Raw genomic sequence first — 18,537 nt, 5'->3', positions numbered from 1 at the left:
TAATTTTATACAGATTTGAAAAAACGCATTATCAGAAAAATCTCCCACGATATTTTTGCGCTTCATTGACTTGGAGATTTATGTTCACAAATCCAGTGATCAAGTTAGTGTAATGCACTGTTTGGCTCATATTTGGTGTGCAAGAATACCAACAGCATATTAGCGATTTAGAGAATAAAAACTGAAATTTAAAGTGACAATGAGCATATTTTAATACATAATGTTTCAGATGTATTTGTACAGGAAAGAAAAATGTTTGTCAGGACATTGCTTTAAGAGAATAAGAGTTTCACTCTTATATTAACTATTTAAAAAGTGTTCTAGTGGATATTTATGGGGTCTTCCTGGTTGCAAACTTGTAAAAATATATTAAGAATTCATTATCCCCATTGGTATTAAATATATCGAGACAACCATTGTGGTTGCACTACCAGTTATGGCTACTATGGTCTTAAGCATCTGATTGTACATTGTTGCTATATTGTTAAGCACAACTGAGGCATGTTTTTTTTTCCCTTGGTTATAAGATTATATTACAAAAATTGATCACTGTTTCAAACCAGTTAAACACGAATATTCAAGTAACAAGGTTGTTTTAATGGATAAGCGAAAAAAGAAGTTACCTAGCACTTTACACAACTACATAAAATTAAATAGACAAATGAAATTTGTTTATGCATATGCAATACACTTTTATATCTTTAAGATTTCTAAAACTAAAACTTAAACTATCATTTTCTTTAACGATACCATATTTTGCACAATAACTTATACTTAGGAGAAATAATTTCCCGTTTTCCACAAAATATATATAATTATGACATTCACATTGATAGTTTAAGAAACAAAATTTAAGTGAATATTCTATCTTATGCAGTTATCTTTGTGGACCCTTCTAATCAGAATGCAACCAGTTGATGTATCTAATGCTTGACCCATTTAAAAAAGAAAAAGAGGGTCTTCACCTAAACAAGACCAAACCATTTAAACTTTCAAAAGCTAAAATGATTTTATCACGTTTAAAAACATAAAGAGAATGTAAAAACCTAAATGTTTAAAATACAGTGCTATTATATTGTATGTATCAACTACAATAAGATAGCAGTCAACTGAAAAGTAATTAAACAACTTTTTTCTTCCTAGTATCATGAATTATGCATGTTTCCCCCTACCCCTTGGGGATGAAGCCAAAACACAACTTTTCTGATCATAAGATGGACAGATTAGAGGGCAAAAACCGATGAAAAGTCCTCACAGGTAACTTAACTCACCAGCAGAAGCCTCTCCTGATGAGTTTCACCAGCTGGGATGCAAGCTCTCACAACCCTCTCACACTGGTGAGGACCTGTCTCCGTGCATTGGTACCAGCAGGAGGTTTAATACAGGAGTATTTCTAATGAGCAGCATTGCTTTACACCGGAACTGTCAGCTGAATTCACAGTGCTATTTGCCCGTCTTTAATCCTAATTCACACTGGCTAACGACTAGTGTCCTTTCCCACAAGAGACTCCCAACTCCAACTGGCACAGGACTGAAGGAACATCTGCAGGGCCACCATCAGAGCTACCAGTTCACACCAACAGCTGTAGAGATGCTGCCACAAACTTGGAATTACAGGTTTCCAATACAGAGGATAGGGAATAGCTCCCTTCCATCCTCCCATCACCTCAAAGGACCTCTCTGGAGCTACCACAACGAAACTGCTCAGAAACAGCTGCAAAGTGGCTGAAACAGGCCCTTTTGGGGCTCCACACTCTATCTTGCCCTAAGAAATGCCTATCTGCTCCTCACCTGTATGTTGTCGCTCCATTTCTGATGTTGAATTACTTTCCTCACACAAGGCCTAAGGAGGAGACCACCTCAGCAGTACATGAGGCTACCTCCCCTGCCTTTCCTCGGCTTGTGTCTACGCTGCAGGAGGTGCAGTCACAGCTGGCTCTGTTAGCTGGCTGGCATTAGCCTGCCTCATTTAGGTACAGAGAAGAGAGCCATCACAGCACACAACATGGCACAGCCCAGCAGCTGAAACATCAGCACCAAGTTCAGGGCTAGACCCCGAGCTGCAGCACCTCAGCTGCAGGCCAGGACATGGACTAGCTCATTTCAGGTTGTGTTAAGAGAGGCTGGTGCCACACATTGCTGTGTGCCATCTTGGCTTGCACCCTCTGTAGAGGAAGAGAGGCAAAGAAGGTCCTTTTTTCCACACACAAAGACACCTGGTGGTTTCTTCCAACATCATTAAGTTAACCTTTTTTAAATGCTTTGTGACTAGTGTTATTTTGCAGCTTTCCACTGGACAAGAAGTAATACTGCTGCTTCTAGCTTCTCTGAACACTGTCTGCTCGGCAGTCAGCAACTACCTTGTTCAAGGTGCAAAGTCCTCATACAGGACTTTCAAGAACAGCTCTGGTTCAAGCCAGCTAGATAGGCCACAGCACAGGTCATCCGAACAGAGGGCTGGGGATTTGAAAGCTGCATGCACCAAGTATTTGGAAAAGCACCTCTTAGATTTTAAATTGCATATTTTGGTTTAGAACATGAAAGCGACGTGTGCTTCAGAAGGGTTAAAATGGCCAATGAAATTAACCCAGTTCTTCTCCATTAAGCTTCCCAGAGACCAAAAACTACCTGAAGGTTGAATTTTGTGCTCCAACCCTCATCCAGACTTCCAGTGGGAGAAGTAGTTTGATGTCTTTGGCAAACAGCGCTCTGAAGAGGAACGAGACACTGGGACAGAAAGTGACATATGGTAGCCAAATGTAAAAAGGCACATATTCCAAAAGGAGAGGCACCAGAGAAAGTTGTTTTGACTTAATCCCGCAGAGGATCAGGAAAAAGAAAGTTGTGTAGCACTCATTTAACAAGTTACAATGCAAATGCTGAATGCCAGGGGTTAAATAGCGTATCAAACTGTTTCAGGTTACTTATTCCCTTTTGCACTAAATAAAAGCCATTAAAATATACAGGAATAAAATGCTCAATTAGGGAGCTTTCTATGAAGCAAGAACACACAAATACAGTGGAAAGAATTGCACAAACCAGAAGTGTAATGAGTTATGCTTACAACCTTGGACTGACCAAACCTTAGAAATAACATTTCCTATCACTTTGCATTATTCAAGATTGCTTGTTAACATGCCCTGTCATTTCAGAACAAACCTGACACCACTGGCATGTGCACAGGTCTCTCCTTTATAGAAAGCTCGCTAATAATAGTGTCATCGTAAGAATACACAGGAAGCGGAGACCACAAGGCCATGCAGCAATATGTACTTATACCCTACGGACCAAGTATTATAAGAACTCCTAATGTGTAGAGTTACTGTGGGGCTGCTAAGGAGCTCCTTGCTTTGCAGGTTGGTCAAAATTTACAGACAGGTGTTACTGGTTCTAGAAATCCCCATGCTTAAGCAGGACGTTGATGAAATGGAGAGCTGAGCTACCTGGGTGCTTTTGAAAGAAAGTGGAAGCAGTATGGAGGAATGAGGGGAGATTAAGGCAGATGTAGCACAGGACTGGAAGCGTTTGCCTTTTTTTGGTAATAGCTGCTTGTCCACAGATATGATGCAGATGGCTGTCTGAGGTTTGCTAATACCTGATATCCTGGATAACACAGTAGTCAACACAAATTGTTCTAGGCTACAGCACCTTCTCACGAAGCAGATGCATATCTGACATCAAGAACAGAAGTAGCCTGGAGGGAAGGGGGAGGGGGGAGAAAAAGGAGACGTTTAGTTTAAAAATGAATACATATAGGCTTTCTTGCATCTCCAAACTTCACCCCAGATCCACGGTAATGAAAGCGACAAAACGGACAACCCTGGCACATGGGAGGAATTGCAGCAGCTTCCCCTATTCTGAGCCACACTGGGATTTGCTGGAAGTGTAAACATACAAGAATTAAGACTGGAGTTGAGGCTGCTTTATAATCAGGAGTCTCACCTCCCCCCTTCCAAAAAAAAAAACCAAACCAAAAAAAACCCCAAAACCCAAAAACCCCACCAAAAAACCACCCCCACCCCCCACCCCACCCCCCCCAAAAAAAAAAAAAAAAGGAACTGTGGCCACTTGCTATGAAAACACACTGAAGGGGAAAGCCCAGAGCAGTCAGAGGGCTGACAAAGCTTTTACTAGGCTGGTGCCAGGCAGACAAGGCATGCCAGGGGAGAAAGCACCCGAGGGACTTCAGTGTTAGGCTGCCAGCAAAGTCTTCTCCTGGCTACTGCTGACTTGAGTCCACCTGACTTGACCAGCCACCTGTGCAAGTGCTCTCAAGAGCAGGCACCAGCCACACGGTACTGTGCAGCTCAGGAGGGACCAGGAACCCCCCTCCTAGCCCATATAGATCACTTATGTGATAATCCCAATGACATTTCACTTTGCCCCCAGAACTGCTCAGACAGGCACCCAGTCAGCACTGTGCTTATGTTACCTCTGAAGGCAGGAGCACCACATTTATAGCCAGCCTGAGAGGCAATGTCTGATGTGCTCAGAGAGCATGGTGTCCATTAGATGTCCACTGTGCGACACCCTCGTGTCCCTTCCTTGTGCATTTTTATAAAAAGCTGCAGGCTTGGTCATTAAATCCCCTCAATGCTGCCAGCACCTTCCTCCTCCCAGCCGTGACACATCAGTTCCTACTGTCCAGAACAGGCTTCATCAAGAACCACAAGCCACATGGTGCTAGCGTAAGGCATACATGGTATGTCACAGCTGGCAGCTCACTGCCACCCTGCCTTGTTCCTGCCTTGTCAGCCTGGTGCAGGCAGGCTCTGCCCTCATCCCTTACTGTACTGCAGGGCACAGTGAACTGCCTGACTCTCGCAATAGCTGCCTTTTCTCTAGGCTTTGCAACTATTCCCACCAACCTATTGTTTTGGTCCCCTTTCTACCGCTCAGCACTTGCTCAGCTCCAGCCTCGGCACTTTCCATCACTAGTTTGGGGATCGCGACTGCTGCTCCACCAGTCGTTTCACCAGACCTTGCTGTCACACATCCACTCTCCCCCCTCCTCCTCTGCTAACTTGTCTGGGATCCTCATTGCTCCAGTATCCACACACTTGGCCACATCAGCACACTCCAGTTCCTGCCGCAACCATTTTCTTCCTATCTCAAGTGAGACTCCGCTTTTTTGACTGTAACTTTCAGGAGCAAGGGCGTATTTGAAGCCGGGAAGAATCTCGGAGGGCTCAGAGAAGAAAAGCTCTGCACTGCCAACGGATACAACTCTACTGGTCACAGGAAATGGCAGTGACATGAGCCACCTGTCTTTCAAATGAGTGGCTACATACTAGTACCATTGCTTCTTTGCTCCACCTCTCAATTCTGGAAGAATGGGACAATTTCACTCACACCCTTCTGAGAAGGCAAGTTTTTTGAGTTTGGTTTTGTTCATCCGTCATACTTTTGGACCTAGTCCCCAAATATAAGCGTCTTTGAATAACACATTATTAGGATTTGTGAAGCAATGAAGTTCTGTTCTCAATGTCTGAACGGCAACGTACAAGTGAGCCAACCATTATCAGGGCAACAAAAATATACAGTACACTGAGAAGTCTTCAGCCCATGTGAGACCAAAATTCACCTTACACTGTTGACTGTGCTTGCATTTAGAAGATATGGCTTTTGTGCCAAGCTGTCTTGTAAAATTAGGCCAAAGGGAGTCCTAGATCAGACATTTTTAACACGTAAACCTCTAGCGGGGTTTTCTTTTGCAAGACTGTGATAATATTACATTTTTGTAACTAACTTTCGTATTTAAACACTCTACAGTCTCTTAGTTAACTTTAAACACACATTGTCTTTGGAGAAGTGTTAACTCCGTGAAGCTCCATCAAGGAGAAGCTGCTTCTAGAATTTCTGTCTTCACAGAAACTGCTGTAAAATCAAGGAAACTTTGCCTCTAGGTAATTCCAGAGTGAACAGTTTCACACACTCGCCTTGTTTATAGCTTTCTTCCCTTCCCCTGAGTGAAACCACTCCATCGTCAAAAATGAAAGAGCGAGCTTTGCCTCAGAAGACTGTACGGTCCCACAAAGCCAAACCTAGAACAGCTTGGAGAACTGAGTGCAGGGAAAACATCCAAGTGAAATAAAGACGTATGGGGATTTCGGCAGTAAGAGGCATTAAAATGTCCATGTGCTGATGAGATACACATACTGTCAGAGGCCTGCAAATTAACTGTTCTCTTTCCACTTTCATATATGTCTGGAATTCCCAAAAATCAGTACTGGAATCTGTATATCCAGAGGAAGTGAAATGCGCTCAGATTGAAGATTGTCAAAAATGGCTTTTGCAAAGAGTATATATATACACACACATCTATCTGAACTGAGCTCAAATTGGGAATTTTATGTGACTTCTAAATTGGATTTACCTCATCTTCCTCTTCGGACATTTTAGTGGAATTATCAGGGGATTTTACAGGCTTCTGGCTATTGGTTCCATTTGTCTCCTCTTTGCCATGCTCTGCCTCCCACTCCTGTAGAACTTCATCTATGTTGAAACGACGTCGATAATTTACAAAAAAGTTTTTCACTTGCACCACAGATTTGTTTCCAATCACATCAGAGATTGCCTGAAAGTCTCGGCCGTATTTCCTGATTGCTAAAAGCAACAAAAAGAAAAACAAAAGCAACGTGTTATTTCCAGAAAGACCACAAATCAGGCTCAAGTCACAGGCACAAGGATCTGAAGCTGAATGTCTGTCAAGGTTTCAAGCCTCAGATTAATCCAGAAAAAAAAAAAGTCTAAATTGGGCAAGAGACACAGTTAAGACTAGCCCTGGAGAAGAGAAGAAAATAGAGGTGTAGTAAAGATGGGCAGAGCCAAATCTAGAAGACCTGTGTAAATCTGCCTGTACTACTTTGAGAAGTTACACAGGCAAAGAGCACAGCAGTAACTGCAGTAGAGTTTCACTTTCTGAAAACTTGGACAAGGAGAGATTATTTGTAAACATTCATATGGTGCAATTTATACTGTCCGGGGAGGGGAAGGGGGGATACTGTTTCCTTGTTCAATTCTGTTCTTTGGGCATTAGTACACAGCAGTGTCAAAATCTTTCATTAGCCACTGAAGGGAAAGACAACTCTGAAATGCAGCAGAGTTTTGATTATCACCAACTGAAGTACAAATAGACTTGTGCCATACCTTGCACAGCAAGAAGCTGCTCATCCGTGGTCCACCGTGCATTAAATTTCTGAACGACCTAGACATTAAAAAAATTAGGTAACTTCATTTATATAAGCAACAACTTTCACTTGTATCTGAGCTCATAAAAACCTCACAAAAAACACAAGGAATTAACTGCTAGTCAAACTATATCATTCCTTTTAGTAGCAACAATGTTTTCAACAAAGAACTGCGTATGGCATCCATTCAGTTAACTGTGACATACACTGTGCCTGTAAGTCATGGTAATACAAAAAGATAGGGAATGGTCTGAGCAGATAACCAAGAGCCACACTCTTCCCAAGCACCTACTTGTTTTTATCACAGACACCCTCTGTAATCTTGGTCAAATTATTTCCAGCATGAGGTACCAGAGTTGGAAGGAAAACAGCAAAAGCACCAAGTGCCAAGAGAAAGATGGGCCATTAACATCCTCTCCTACATTTCTCAGTATTTAGAGCAAAGCAACTATCTCTCTCACAAGGACATACGAATACAACACTGATAAAACATGGTATATCTGGGATACTTGTACTACTGTTAGAAACCACTTTCACATGTTACAACATTGCTCTTACTTTCTTCTCATCTCCCATTTCCATTACACAACAACAGTGAATATGGTAATGGTCTTGATTCACACCGACAACTAACAGGACATTGGTCCTAGCTTACTGGCAATGTGAATAGCCCTAGTATGTAAACACAGATTAGCATTTATCTCCACAATAAACAAGGGTCAGAAAATGATCCTACCTCTGGAAGTCTGTATTGTTCTATACCACCTTCAAGTTTTTCTTTGAGTGCGCTGTTTGTCTGTTTGATATTCTGAATCTGAAAAGAGAGTTTCATCCCTTTAACAAGGGTTAAAAAAAAAAAAAAAAAAAAATCTTTGGACAAGCCTTCTTCCAGCAGCCTCAGCAGGAACCCCACAAGCTCAGCATTCCAGTTTTTCCTCACAACCTCCCTTTTCCAAAAAGGAAATTTGTTATGTTGGAATAAAGGAATGCAGGAGCAGCTGGCACATCAGGAGATCCCATTTAATTTATTCTATCCTGCCTGCAAGTTATTTGGAGCAAGAACTGCCCCAACTTCCAGGTCTGTATAAAGCCCAGCATAAGAAGAAAGGCCCTGTTCACAGCAAGTAATGAATCAAAGGCTGCTAGACAGCTCCGCTTCTCCCAGAGTGCCAAGAAAAAGGCTTCAGGCCAAAATACCAATTCTATTAAGTTTAATAAAGAGCTTGAGCCAGATCTCTGCTTTAAAAACAGTGAAAATGTTCAGATCTAGGAAACGGACTCATGTAGTAAACCTGTCTGTACTAACAGATATTTGAAAAACATTTGTTTAGAAGGCAGATCCATCAGGGAAGCAAAAGGTATGTAGGAAAGTTTGTATGATGCCTGTCTGAGAAAGAGTAAAACAAACATATCTACCTGTTCCAAAAGTACCATATGAAAAGGCAAAGGAAACTGACTGCTGCAGATGGAAATCAGATACTGCTGAAACCAATGTCATCTGAGGGAAGTTCATAGTTAAAACATAAGGAACTCTGAACTGCAAGAAACACTAAGCACCAACAAATGTTCCTTCAAGTCAGTGCTATGGACTTTTCCTTGCTTCACTTTAGGTATAAAGTAGGCTTGCCCATAGAACTAAAACGTAAGAGACATAAAACACAGGGCTGCATTAGTTTATAGCACAAGGCTAGCAGCTTGTCAGTTAAGCCACATAATGATGTGCATCATCACTGTCAAGCTACAAGTTCCTGTGAACTTTGCAGACTGCGACAGGCACTATCACCAAAAATAGCAGTTATTCTTGAACTATCTAATCCATACCTGTCGTTTGATTGAGACTAATTCCATATCCAGTTGTCTGAGTACAGTGGTAGCAGCTGTCGCGTTGGCAGAAACGGCCTCCACATCTTCTTGGGAAAGGAACATTCCTTTGGGAGGTTTCCTCTTTGCTCTGTTCTTGGCCTGCGTACTGTGCTTCTCCTTCTTCACCTGAGGAACAGTTTCAGCGGGCGGCACCTGGCAAACAGCAGTCATTTTACAAAACTAGATGATCTTTAAAGGTCCCTTCCAACTCAAACCATTGTGATTCTATGACTTTTAGCCATTGTCAAAGGTTGGAGAATTAAAAAGGTATCTTGCAGACAGGAAGACATTTTTTGCTTTAAGTGGCATGTCATAAAAACAATCTTATACAAATCTCTCCTTTCTTCTAGGCAGCCTTCAATGTTTACAGAGATACTGGTTGTCTTCTCTGCCCATTCTCATTTTGGGAGACAGATGCCCAACTTTCCAGCAGTTAAATATTCTGGTTATTTTCAAACACTCTGAAACCTCTCTTCTTGCTTTCATCACCAGGCCTGAACACACCAGTTTAACTGAACACCAGAAGGAAACAAAGTGGAGTTTGGAGACAGGGGAAGAACGCAAACTAGAAGAGTTTACAGAGACTTGTTTTTCTACGTGTGAGACAGGAGAAGGAACAAACCAAATTTATTTTAAGGCTAAGGATAACGGAGCAAGGTGACTACGAAGTAATTCTTAGATCATTACACAGTTTCTTGGAAGTCAAGTTTTCTTGCATAGCACCAATATATCAACTGCTGCACTAAACTGATGTAGTTTTGCCCACAAATAAAATTTAAGTCTCTTTTGGAATAGGGAATATTTCACACACCACTAATTATTTTTATGCCTTCTGTCTAAAGCAAAGCATTAGGCGCACACCTCTAACAGGTAGATTAGCTGGACACTATACTACAGATCCTTCAAGAGCACATCTGATTCTCTAATACCAAAACCATTTCTTCCAGAAGTTATTTTCAACAAGCAACTAATACCCAAGATTTATTACCCAGTGGCTGGAGCCTGGCCAAGAACACAGAACAGAATAAGGGTGGCGGGGAGAGAAAAAGCAGAGAGGGGATGCCGCACATCTGAAATCCTCTACTTGATCACTGCCAGCTTTAAACACATTGGCTTGCTTCACTTAGCGCTATTGTTTCCCTCCTAATTTGCAGCTACATGTAGTTTCTACACAGTTTGTGGCATTTGCTCATTAGTGAGCATTAAAACGCTTGCATTCAAACCTACACAAGGCTGAGCACAAAGCTCCACATAAGCATGAGGCTCTGCCTCCTGAAGACTGGAGGACCTCAGCACAGCTGCTGGCAGATAAAAGATTGCACTCTCATCATAGGCTCAACGGCCAGAGCCACATAGGAGCAGTAATGTAGACAATTGCTTGTTCTCAACTTTTTTCTTCCTTCCTTTAGTGCAAAGGACTCCATGAGAGATGATGCCTAAGGCAAGCCCAGGAGCAAGAGATAACTGTTGTTGTTGCAGGATGGATACCCTATTTCTTTTTGCAGAAGGTGGTGGTGAGCAGGAGAAACCAGATTGGTTTAGCTATGAACAAGTGAGGTAAGCTCTGCACTCCGCTTCAAAAGCAAGCACTTTGATAACTGAGCTGGGTAAATTATTCAACATCGATAGATATTTCAGATTTATTCATATTTCATCTACATATAGAATTTCACAGAATCATACACTAATGCTTCACAACAGGTTCAGGCTGTAGGTGACCAACACGCAATGCCTGCAGTGCAAATATCTCAGAAGCTGCAACATTAAGGAAAAATGAAAGCAGTTTCAAATTACTGTTTTACACAGTTTAAAGAACGTGAAGCTCTTTTGTGTTGCTGACAAGAAGCCAGAGCTCCAGCAGAACAGTTTTTGACAGCTCCAAATGCCTCTAGGCCCCAGTGATATTGCACAGGTTCTGAAAATTTGAACATCTACCCTATCTTGGAAACTCTTGCTTTCCTGGCCACACACCTCTCTCTGTAGAATTAAATCAATTCATGAAAACCAGAGAGAATTAAAATGCAGGGATTGAGCAGTGCTCCTCTGTTTATTTAGATATTGCCACTGCTATCCAGCGCACTTCAGACTTACAAACCCCTTAATACAAACAAGGTTCCCTTCCTCAGATTTCACTGTGTAAAAAGAAAAGACCGAGCTATCTCAAGCCATGTAAAAGCAGAGGATGAAGTGGGAGGCATTTGCAGGAACAGGGAAGATGTGGAGAAAGCAGCTCTAGTTCATGACCTTAGTATTATGGAGTCACTGTCTGAGGAAACCTGAACAGTTGCACTAACACTGAAAGTACTTAAAAAAAAAAAAAAGGGAAGATTCCCCCTCCAATGATCCCCAAAAGAGGAAACAGATGAGAGATTTCAGATACTCTGAGAAATCCCAGTATTACTCGGCAAGTCATACAGTAACCGACATGTCTCAGAGCTGGAAAAACCATCTCTGCGGGGTTGGGACAGGGAGGTTCTTTACGGTAAGAGTCCTGGGCTAGTGGTACATCACCACCCCTGCACGCATGACCACGTCATTAAATGAAACATAATGATCAAGAAAGAACATATCCCCCTCCTGGATACCTGCTCTCTCTCAAGGCATTTTGAATCAGCCCCAGGCTCAGGTACTGCAAAATCAAATCAAATTAACTCTGAACAGGCTATGCAGGTTGTCGGCTTCATTTCACCCAGCAGTACAATCCCTGTCCAGAACAGCCCCCACAAGGCTGCCCACCATTGCATACACAGCCGGACTGCACATGCTCCATGAGTTCTGGTGATCTCTTTCAGATCAGTTAGAGTGCCATGGCCTGTATTAGTGTGACAGGGACGGCAGACAGCCTCCTCCCATACAAGACTTTCTACAAAAATGTCTTGATGGTAGCTATCTGCCATCTGCTCTGGTTTGGCCTTACAACAGAGGCAGCCAAGCTGGCAAAGAACTACCCTTCCCTCTTCTGAAGCAAGTTCAGAGCATGCTAGCATTGGTAGGGAAGGAAGTAACAAAGGGGATTGAAGGGAGCTCTCTCACAGATGCAAGCTTTCAAAGAGCTTACGGAGAAATCTAAACTTGAAAATTTATGAAAATAATGGGAAATGAGAGGATAGTATTAATTTACAAGACACACTGGAGAGCTGCAGTATGCCAAGTGAGAACCCTTCCAGTTTCGGTGTTGCTGAGGCTTTTGAGAACTCAGCTTCTTGTAAGGGTGAATAAGAGTGGCTTCACATCCACTCTGCTCCTAGGCAGTCATCAGGGATGCCAGTTCCTTCAGTGGAAGCAACAGCTAGGCTTTTCTGGAAAGTCTAGAGAGCACCCTGGCATGGGCAAAGAACAGACTAGAATGCTGTGATTTTTCAGTTATTTCCATTCAAAATAATTTATTAGAGGAATTAATCTCATTGACAGTGACTGACAAAACAGCTGGCCTAGGACTTTGGTTTCGCCTGTGTGCAATCATGTTCTTAAATATTTCTAGTGGTTTTCTTTCCTACATATACCCTTTAAAAAAATTTTTTTAAAAAAATTGAAAGAGAATGACTGTGGGAGAGAAATCAGGCTACAAGAAATCAGGAAAGGGAGCTACTTCAAGGAGAGAAGGTAAACGTCTTCCTGTAGCACGCACTCACACATACAACCCACACTGCTGCTGAACAGCAAGGCTTTTTTATTTAGTAACAGATAACCAGCAGGTTATACACATGAAAATAAAGTATACACTTTCCAGTTAAGCATCACAGACTAGGTTTTCAAAACTGCCTGTTATATTTGTGTGGCTATTTTCATCCAGAACTCTATGCCCACTTAAAATGAAGTATTTGAAGTGAGGTGCAAGTACTATGTTTTAAGCAGACAAAATATTCTGCGCATAACAACAGGTTAAGGCCTCTCTGCCAGATGAAATGAACTGGCCACACAAAAGCTTTCTCCTTTACTGTTCGCCACTGTAGTTGCAATCCTGGTGCCACTGAAATCCTCAGAACTATTGCTGAGGATTTGAGTACCTCAGGAATTTACCTTAGAGCCTAAGGTGTACATAAACACACTCTTGCTAGTCTACCCAGAAGAGATTAAAGGACATATTTCCCCTCCACCAAGCCATCTCAGTGGGGACTTAAGTGCTTCTACTCCATCTCCATGCAGTTAGGTTGATTTAAACCATCACTGAAGGTGGTTCAAGCGAATACAGCCAAAGAGAGAATCAAAGAGGCTAGAAACATTCACATAGTACATTATCATGGGATGGTAAAGTCTTAAATTTTCCCAGCTACATCCATAACAACTTATTGTCTATACTTGTCTTGATCTAAGAATAATTCTGAAGACAATTCTTCTTGTCTTGTATGACAACTATACAAAGCACAAATAAAGAAAATCAGATACTGTCAGCTTCTACACGAAGTAGCTAGTAAACACTTTCATTTGTACAGTAGTAAGAAAAGAATTATACCTCCTTTTTGCTCTCCTTGTTTTGTTCAACTTCAATATCAATAGGGTTATTTCCATTTGCTTCCTCCATTTCATCCTCACTGGAAGACAAAAGCAAACAGAACTGTATTATTTTGTGAGGCTCTCTTTTTCTATAAATAGCATACTAAAAGAAATGCATGGGTGCAATAGCAAGTCCAACAGCTTTCCTTAGTTTTATTCCCAGGGTGGTTTTTTACAGGGCTGGAGTGGGTTTTTTTGTTCGGGGTTTTTTTTTTTTTATTTGTTTTTGGTTTAAGTCAAGAAATTCTTAATTGTAAAGATACTAGGGACAATGTCTTGTAAAGGAAGACTTCTCAGTAGTGTACTTAGGCAGAATAAGTCTGCTCAGATGAAGGCAAGATACATGAAACTGATTACACAAGTTATCTTTTAAAGAACATGGGACACTGAGCATTTTAACTTTAGGCAAACCAAGACAGAAACAAAGACTTAGAATTACAGCAACTAGCTAAAACATGGATTTCATACAACTCCTTAACATTTAGCAAAATAGACATGCACAAGATGAACTCCCTCAAGAAGAAGCATAAAAGAAAAGTTTGGATTTTTTTTTTTTTTTTTTTTTTCTCAGTGACAGCCTCACATTTCATTCTCCCCTGGAAAAGAAAAAGAGGTTATCAGTCACAGAATAATAATAGGCATGAAATTGGGGCCATATTGAAAGTGACCTTGGCACACCTGGCCAGTTTGGCCTCATTGGAATTTTAATCAGACATTAAATTGAATATATTTTCACCATTTAGAATTTTTGTACTGTACACAACTGAAGTTAATTGCACCATTTGGGATGATGCCCAGAAATGGAAGAAATAAGCTGACCTAATCAAAGCTTCTTTCTTTTTTTAAAATCAAAAAAATAAACCTATTTTGTCATGTCAAACTTTATAGCCTTGGACAAGGAACTTCGGCTGGTGCAGGTATGTCACAGCGCCAGCGCAAGGCAGGGCTGTGCAGAGAAATCCCAGTAGAAGCTGTGGTACACTGCTGGGGTGCTGGAGCCAGCCAGGGTGCATTCACACAGAATTGGGGGACAGCAGGCACAGCAGGCGCTAGTGAGCATGGCTGCGGTACTGGCGCTCGCTCACAGCTGTCTCCCTGCTGCAGTGATGTCCTGGGCAGACATCCTCTAAGGAGGAACGTACTGCCGGGTGGCTTGAGCTGGCATCCATCTCCACAACAGCAGTCACTTGTACAAGCCATTCCTACTCTCCCAAGCCGCCTGGCTCATGAGCTGATTCACAAGACTTTTAGTTTGTGTAATCACAATTCCAGGGAATAAACTCACAAGCACCCCCACCCAGAGCTGCATACACAAAGCCCCTTGCATACAACTAAGAACAGCTACTGAAAACCTGGTCCCAAATGCACTGGGAGCTATTTTAGTGACAATCTGAGGGGTTGGGGAATTTCCCTGCCTAGGGAAATTCGAGTGAGCTACCTCAAACTGCCTCTTCTCTTAACCCCATCTCCAAAAGAGCTTCCTTGTGTTCTCACCTAGGTTCAGATTTCAGCCTTTCTGCAGAGGCCAAACCCCCACAGGCTTCACTGTGCTTGTAGTTTGTTCTTCTATTCCAGCAAGTTCCCTAGACATGAGCTAGATCAAAACCCACCCACTCATTTCTGCAGTTTTAGACATTGATCACTGTTAACTGAAGAACATTTCTGAAGTTTTGCCAACACCCAGTGGCACAGTACAACCTCAAAATCTGGGCACCCCAAACTCACCTAGCTTTGCTTCCACACCCCACATGGGTACACTGACAAATCCTCTGGGGGTGTAAGGGTTTGACTATTTTACATAATGGAGGGGAAGAAGGGAAATCAAACATCAAGCTGATGGGCTGGTGCTTAGCTTGCTGCAGATGTAAACCAAATTACGCATTTCCAATCCAGCTGCCTTCCTCAAAGGTTACAAAATTACAGCACATGGCAGCCCATACAGTTCTTTCCCAATCACCAGATGGTCTGAGGTGCTGCCTTTCCCAGCAAACAGGCATAGGTACCAGAGAGGTGTACTTCCAAATCGCAGTAATTTCATTTATGAGCACAGAACAAAAAAAAAAAGAGGTACTATTAAAAGATCCTAAAGTACATAGTATGAGACAAACACATACTCCTTATAAGAGATTCCTGCCCTCCCCCCTCATAAATTAGTAGGAAAATTAAAAAAAAAAAAAAAAAAAAAAGGCAGGATAGGGGGAAGAAAAATCAAGACAGCCTTTGCAAAGAAGGGAAAAGAACAGAATGGAAAAAGAGACTCAGGTCAGAGAAAGCCAACCAAATACTGGACAAGTTGGCTGGTAGTATTCTCCCTGGCCCTGCCTGTTGAGCAAGTATTGTTGACCTAATGGAGAGATGGGAGAGGTTGAGTGAGTCATTAGTGTAGTACAGCTCAATCCTGGAAACACATTTCTTCCCCCTTCCCAAACAGAGCTCGCTCATACGCACTGGAGCCAGCAAACAGCTCCCTGGGAAGTGCTAGAGCAGCAACTCCTTTGAGGCAAAAGCTTTTGCAGAATTTTGCCCAATTATGTTAGGACTCTGCAGACCAAACTTCAGGTGCGCCTGCCTTTGGAAGACATTAACTGCATTTTAGAGCAGGTTGAAAAGGCACCTGCGTCAAGTAGATGGAGTTGCTGCTGTTCAGAGGGGCTTTCCCCACACACACACACACACACGAGGCCACTGCATTTCTGAGGCTCTGTCAGCTCCAGAACTAGGCAAAGTCACCAAGTGGCAGTTCTAACTGTACAGATACTTCTAGCAATACACGCAAGGCCACTGGCTGACCTACCTTCAAGGGCTTGCACAGGTATCCAGGAGGGTGAACTTGCAGACAAAGCTGCACAAGCAGGAGTCAAGCTCGTCTACTGAAGCTCAGTGGCTAGTGACCTCCCGAACACCACCACCCTCACCCAAATCCTAATGCACCCAGCACTCCTTGGGACACCTCTGCCAGAGAACTCAGGATGAGTTCCCCTGTGCTACCCTCTTCTCAATCACTCAAAAACACAGCCTTAACTTCATCTTTCTCAGGGAATAGAGCTTGGCCTGACAGCCTTATACTGGTAACAGTTTTCTAACTAAAAGGCAGGGGAAGGGTCTGCATGCACATACGCACAGGCTGAGGGGTGCTGCACCGGAGCCTGTTCCCCATCAGGTGCACGTTCTCACTCTACTGAGCATCACATGGAGGAAATAAAGGCAGATTTCTGGCTCTTTCATGACTTCCTTTTACTGTCCTGCTTATCGGCTTTTCTGGCTCCGCTGACAACAGTGCCAATCAGCTTGTAAGCAGTTTTAATTTCATGTTCTCCACCCTCAAGCAGTATCAGAGAAAAAGCTTCTAGAGTGATGGGACGGCAACCACTGCACTAGAGGGCAATCAGGAATTCCACAGTGTTGAAAAAGGAAGCACACCTACTTGCCGACAGATTCCTTTTGGCTTTAAGCAAAGCAAAACATGCACAGCAGGGAAGAGGGGTGGGGAAAGAAGGTGTGGCACCAGGAAACATTTTGGGGAAAATCCTACATCTAATTTCTTACAAGCTAACAGGAATCTCTGAGATAGTCTAAAGAAATCAGTGTGCATCAATACACAGCCTTTCTGCTTGCAAACCTACCTTTCCTCACGTTCCCTTTTTTGTTTACGAGCATGACGGTCCATCACGCTAGTTTTAGTCCTTGTCTTCTTCCAGGAGTAGTAAAATTTCACCAGGCTGGCTATTGATTTGTCAGGAAGCTGTAAATTAAACAGGTATCCTTTTATATGTTTATATGTAAAGTATCCCCAGGAGTTCACATACAATTGCTCTGTTTTCGTCAAGGAACATCTGATCTCTCTACGTTGGATTCTCTCAAAGGCTCAAGCAAGGCAGTTCTGCAGCCTTTCCAAAAATGATCTATGGGGGAGCTTTTCAGGACATCAAAATCTCCAAAGAGCATCTGAGCAAGCCTCCACTCACCAGCCAGGTTAGCTGGTTCCCTTCAAAATAGAGGAATATAGCAAGAGTAAATCCAAAATGGGGCCTTGAAACTGAGATAACAGTTTTAAAAGCCAACACAGGCACGTGTAAGCAACCCCAGGAACTGCTGAATTGCAGTCTACATCCCAAGCATATCTTTGATGTTTGGTTAAAAAGGCTTATTCACACCATTCACATGATAAAAGTCTATTCAAAGGTCTCAACAAAAGATGTTTTCAAAAGGTGAAATGTTACTGTATGGTGAACTGAGGATATAGGAAAACATGAGTCTCAGAATTATTTTTTTTTGTCCTCTTACACTAATGTCATTGCCCTGTAGCTATGAATGAAAAGTCCGCCTCCAAAAAGCATAAAACTACATTAAGACTAATTCTCTGCTTCTGAGGTACTCTGCATGGGTGTTCTTTACACAGGACTTCTACAGGGTAAAAGTCCAGCCTTTCTTGCTGAATAAAACATGTTTCAAGGTAAGTGTCTGATTCAGCTTGGAGGGCAGGACAGGTGGGGAGGAAAACAAAACTGTGAGCAAGAGCCAGATCTCTCTTATTCAGATACTGCAGCTTAAGTCTTCACTTCAGATAAGCCTGGTTCTCACACTGCAGGCTGACTTTAGGTCCTAATAATGGATCGCACCAGAACTACCATCCTGGCTCACAGCTGCACACAGGCATAAATCCATCTGCATTGGCAAAGCACAGGTGCTATGTCGATGTTGTGTTGTCAATAGCCATGCAGCAGGCTGGTACACTGGAATTAAGGAGTTCTACAGGACAAACTCAGGGACAAGGCTGTTCGTGACAAACATCCACTTGGCTACAAACACATGCTAAGAGTGCCAAAATATCAGAACCAGCTCCGGTAAATAATGTAACTCACTTTTCATTCTCTGGCTTTGATGATTTTTTTCCCCTCAGTTCCAAGCTGCACTGGTGTTAATGGGGCAGCATATATAAACTAACAACTAACGTGCTCCTGAGTCATTGATTCCTGTCCCCTGGTAAACA

At 42.5% G+C, this 18,537-nt stretch overlaps 1 protein-coding gene across 1 annotated transcript in view; it reads right to left on the bottom strand.

Annotated features, from left to right (window-relative positions):
* Window positions 1-1,089: 1,089 nt before the first annotated feature.
* RCOR1 (REST corepressor 1) overlaps window positions 1,090-18,537 on the bottom strand; it is an 85,568-nt gene continuing 68,120 nt past the window's right edge. Inside the window, exons 6-12 of the mRNA XM_050897752.1 lie at window positions 17,171-17,289; window positions 13,507-13,585; window positions 9,012-9,206; window positions 7,927-8,004; window positions 7,150-7,207; window positions 6,377-6,606; window positions 1,090-3,694 (exon numbers count right to left, since the gene is read on the bottom strand). Coding sequence (XP_050753709.1) covers window positions 3,653-3,694; window positions 6,377-6,606; window positions 7,150-7,207; window positions 7,927-8,004; window positions 9,012-9,206; window positions 13,507-13,585; window positions 17,171-17,289 — 801 coding nt within the window. The 3' untranslated portion in view covers window positions 1,090-3,652. The remainder of the gene's footprint in view (window positions 3,695-6,376; window positions 6,607-7,149; window positions 7,208-7,926; window positions 8,005-9,011; window positions 9,207-13,506; window positions 13,586-17,170; window positions 17,290-18,537) is intronic.

The sequence above is a fragment of the Gymnogyps californianus genome, chromosome 5, assembly GCF_018139145.2.
Source record: "Gymnogyps californianus isolate 813 chromosome 5, ASM1813914v2, whole genome shotgun sequence".
NCBI classification, from domain to species: domain Eukaryota; kingdom Metazoa; phylum Chordata; class Aves; order Accipitriformes; family Cathartidae; genus Gymnogyps; species Gymnogyps californianus.
Note: the sequence above shows the minus strand (reverse complement) of the source record. Positions and strands in the feature narration are given on the sequence as shown.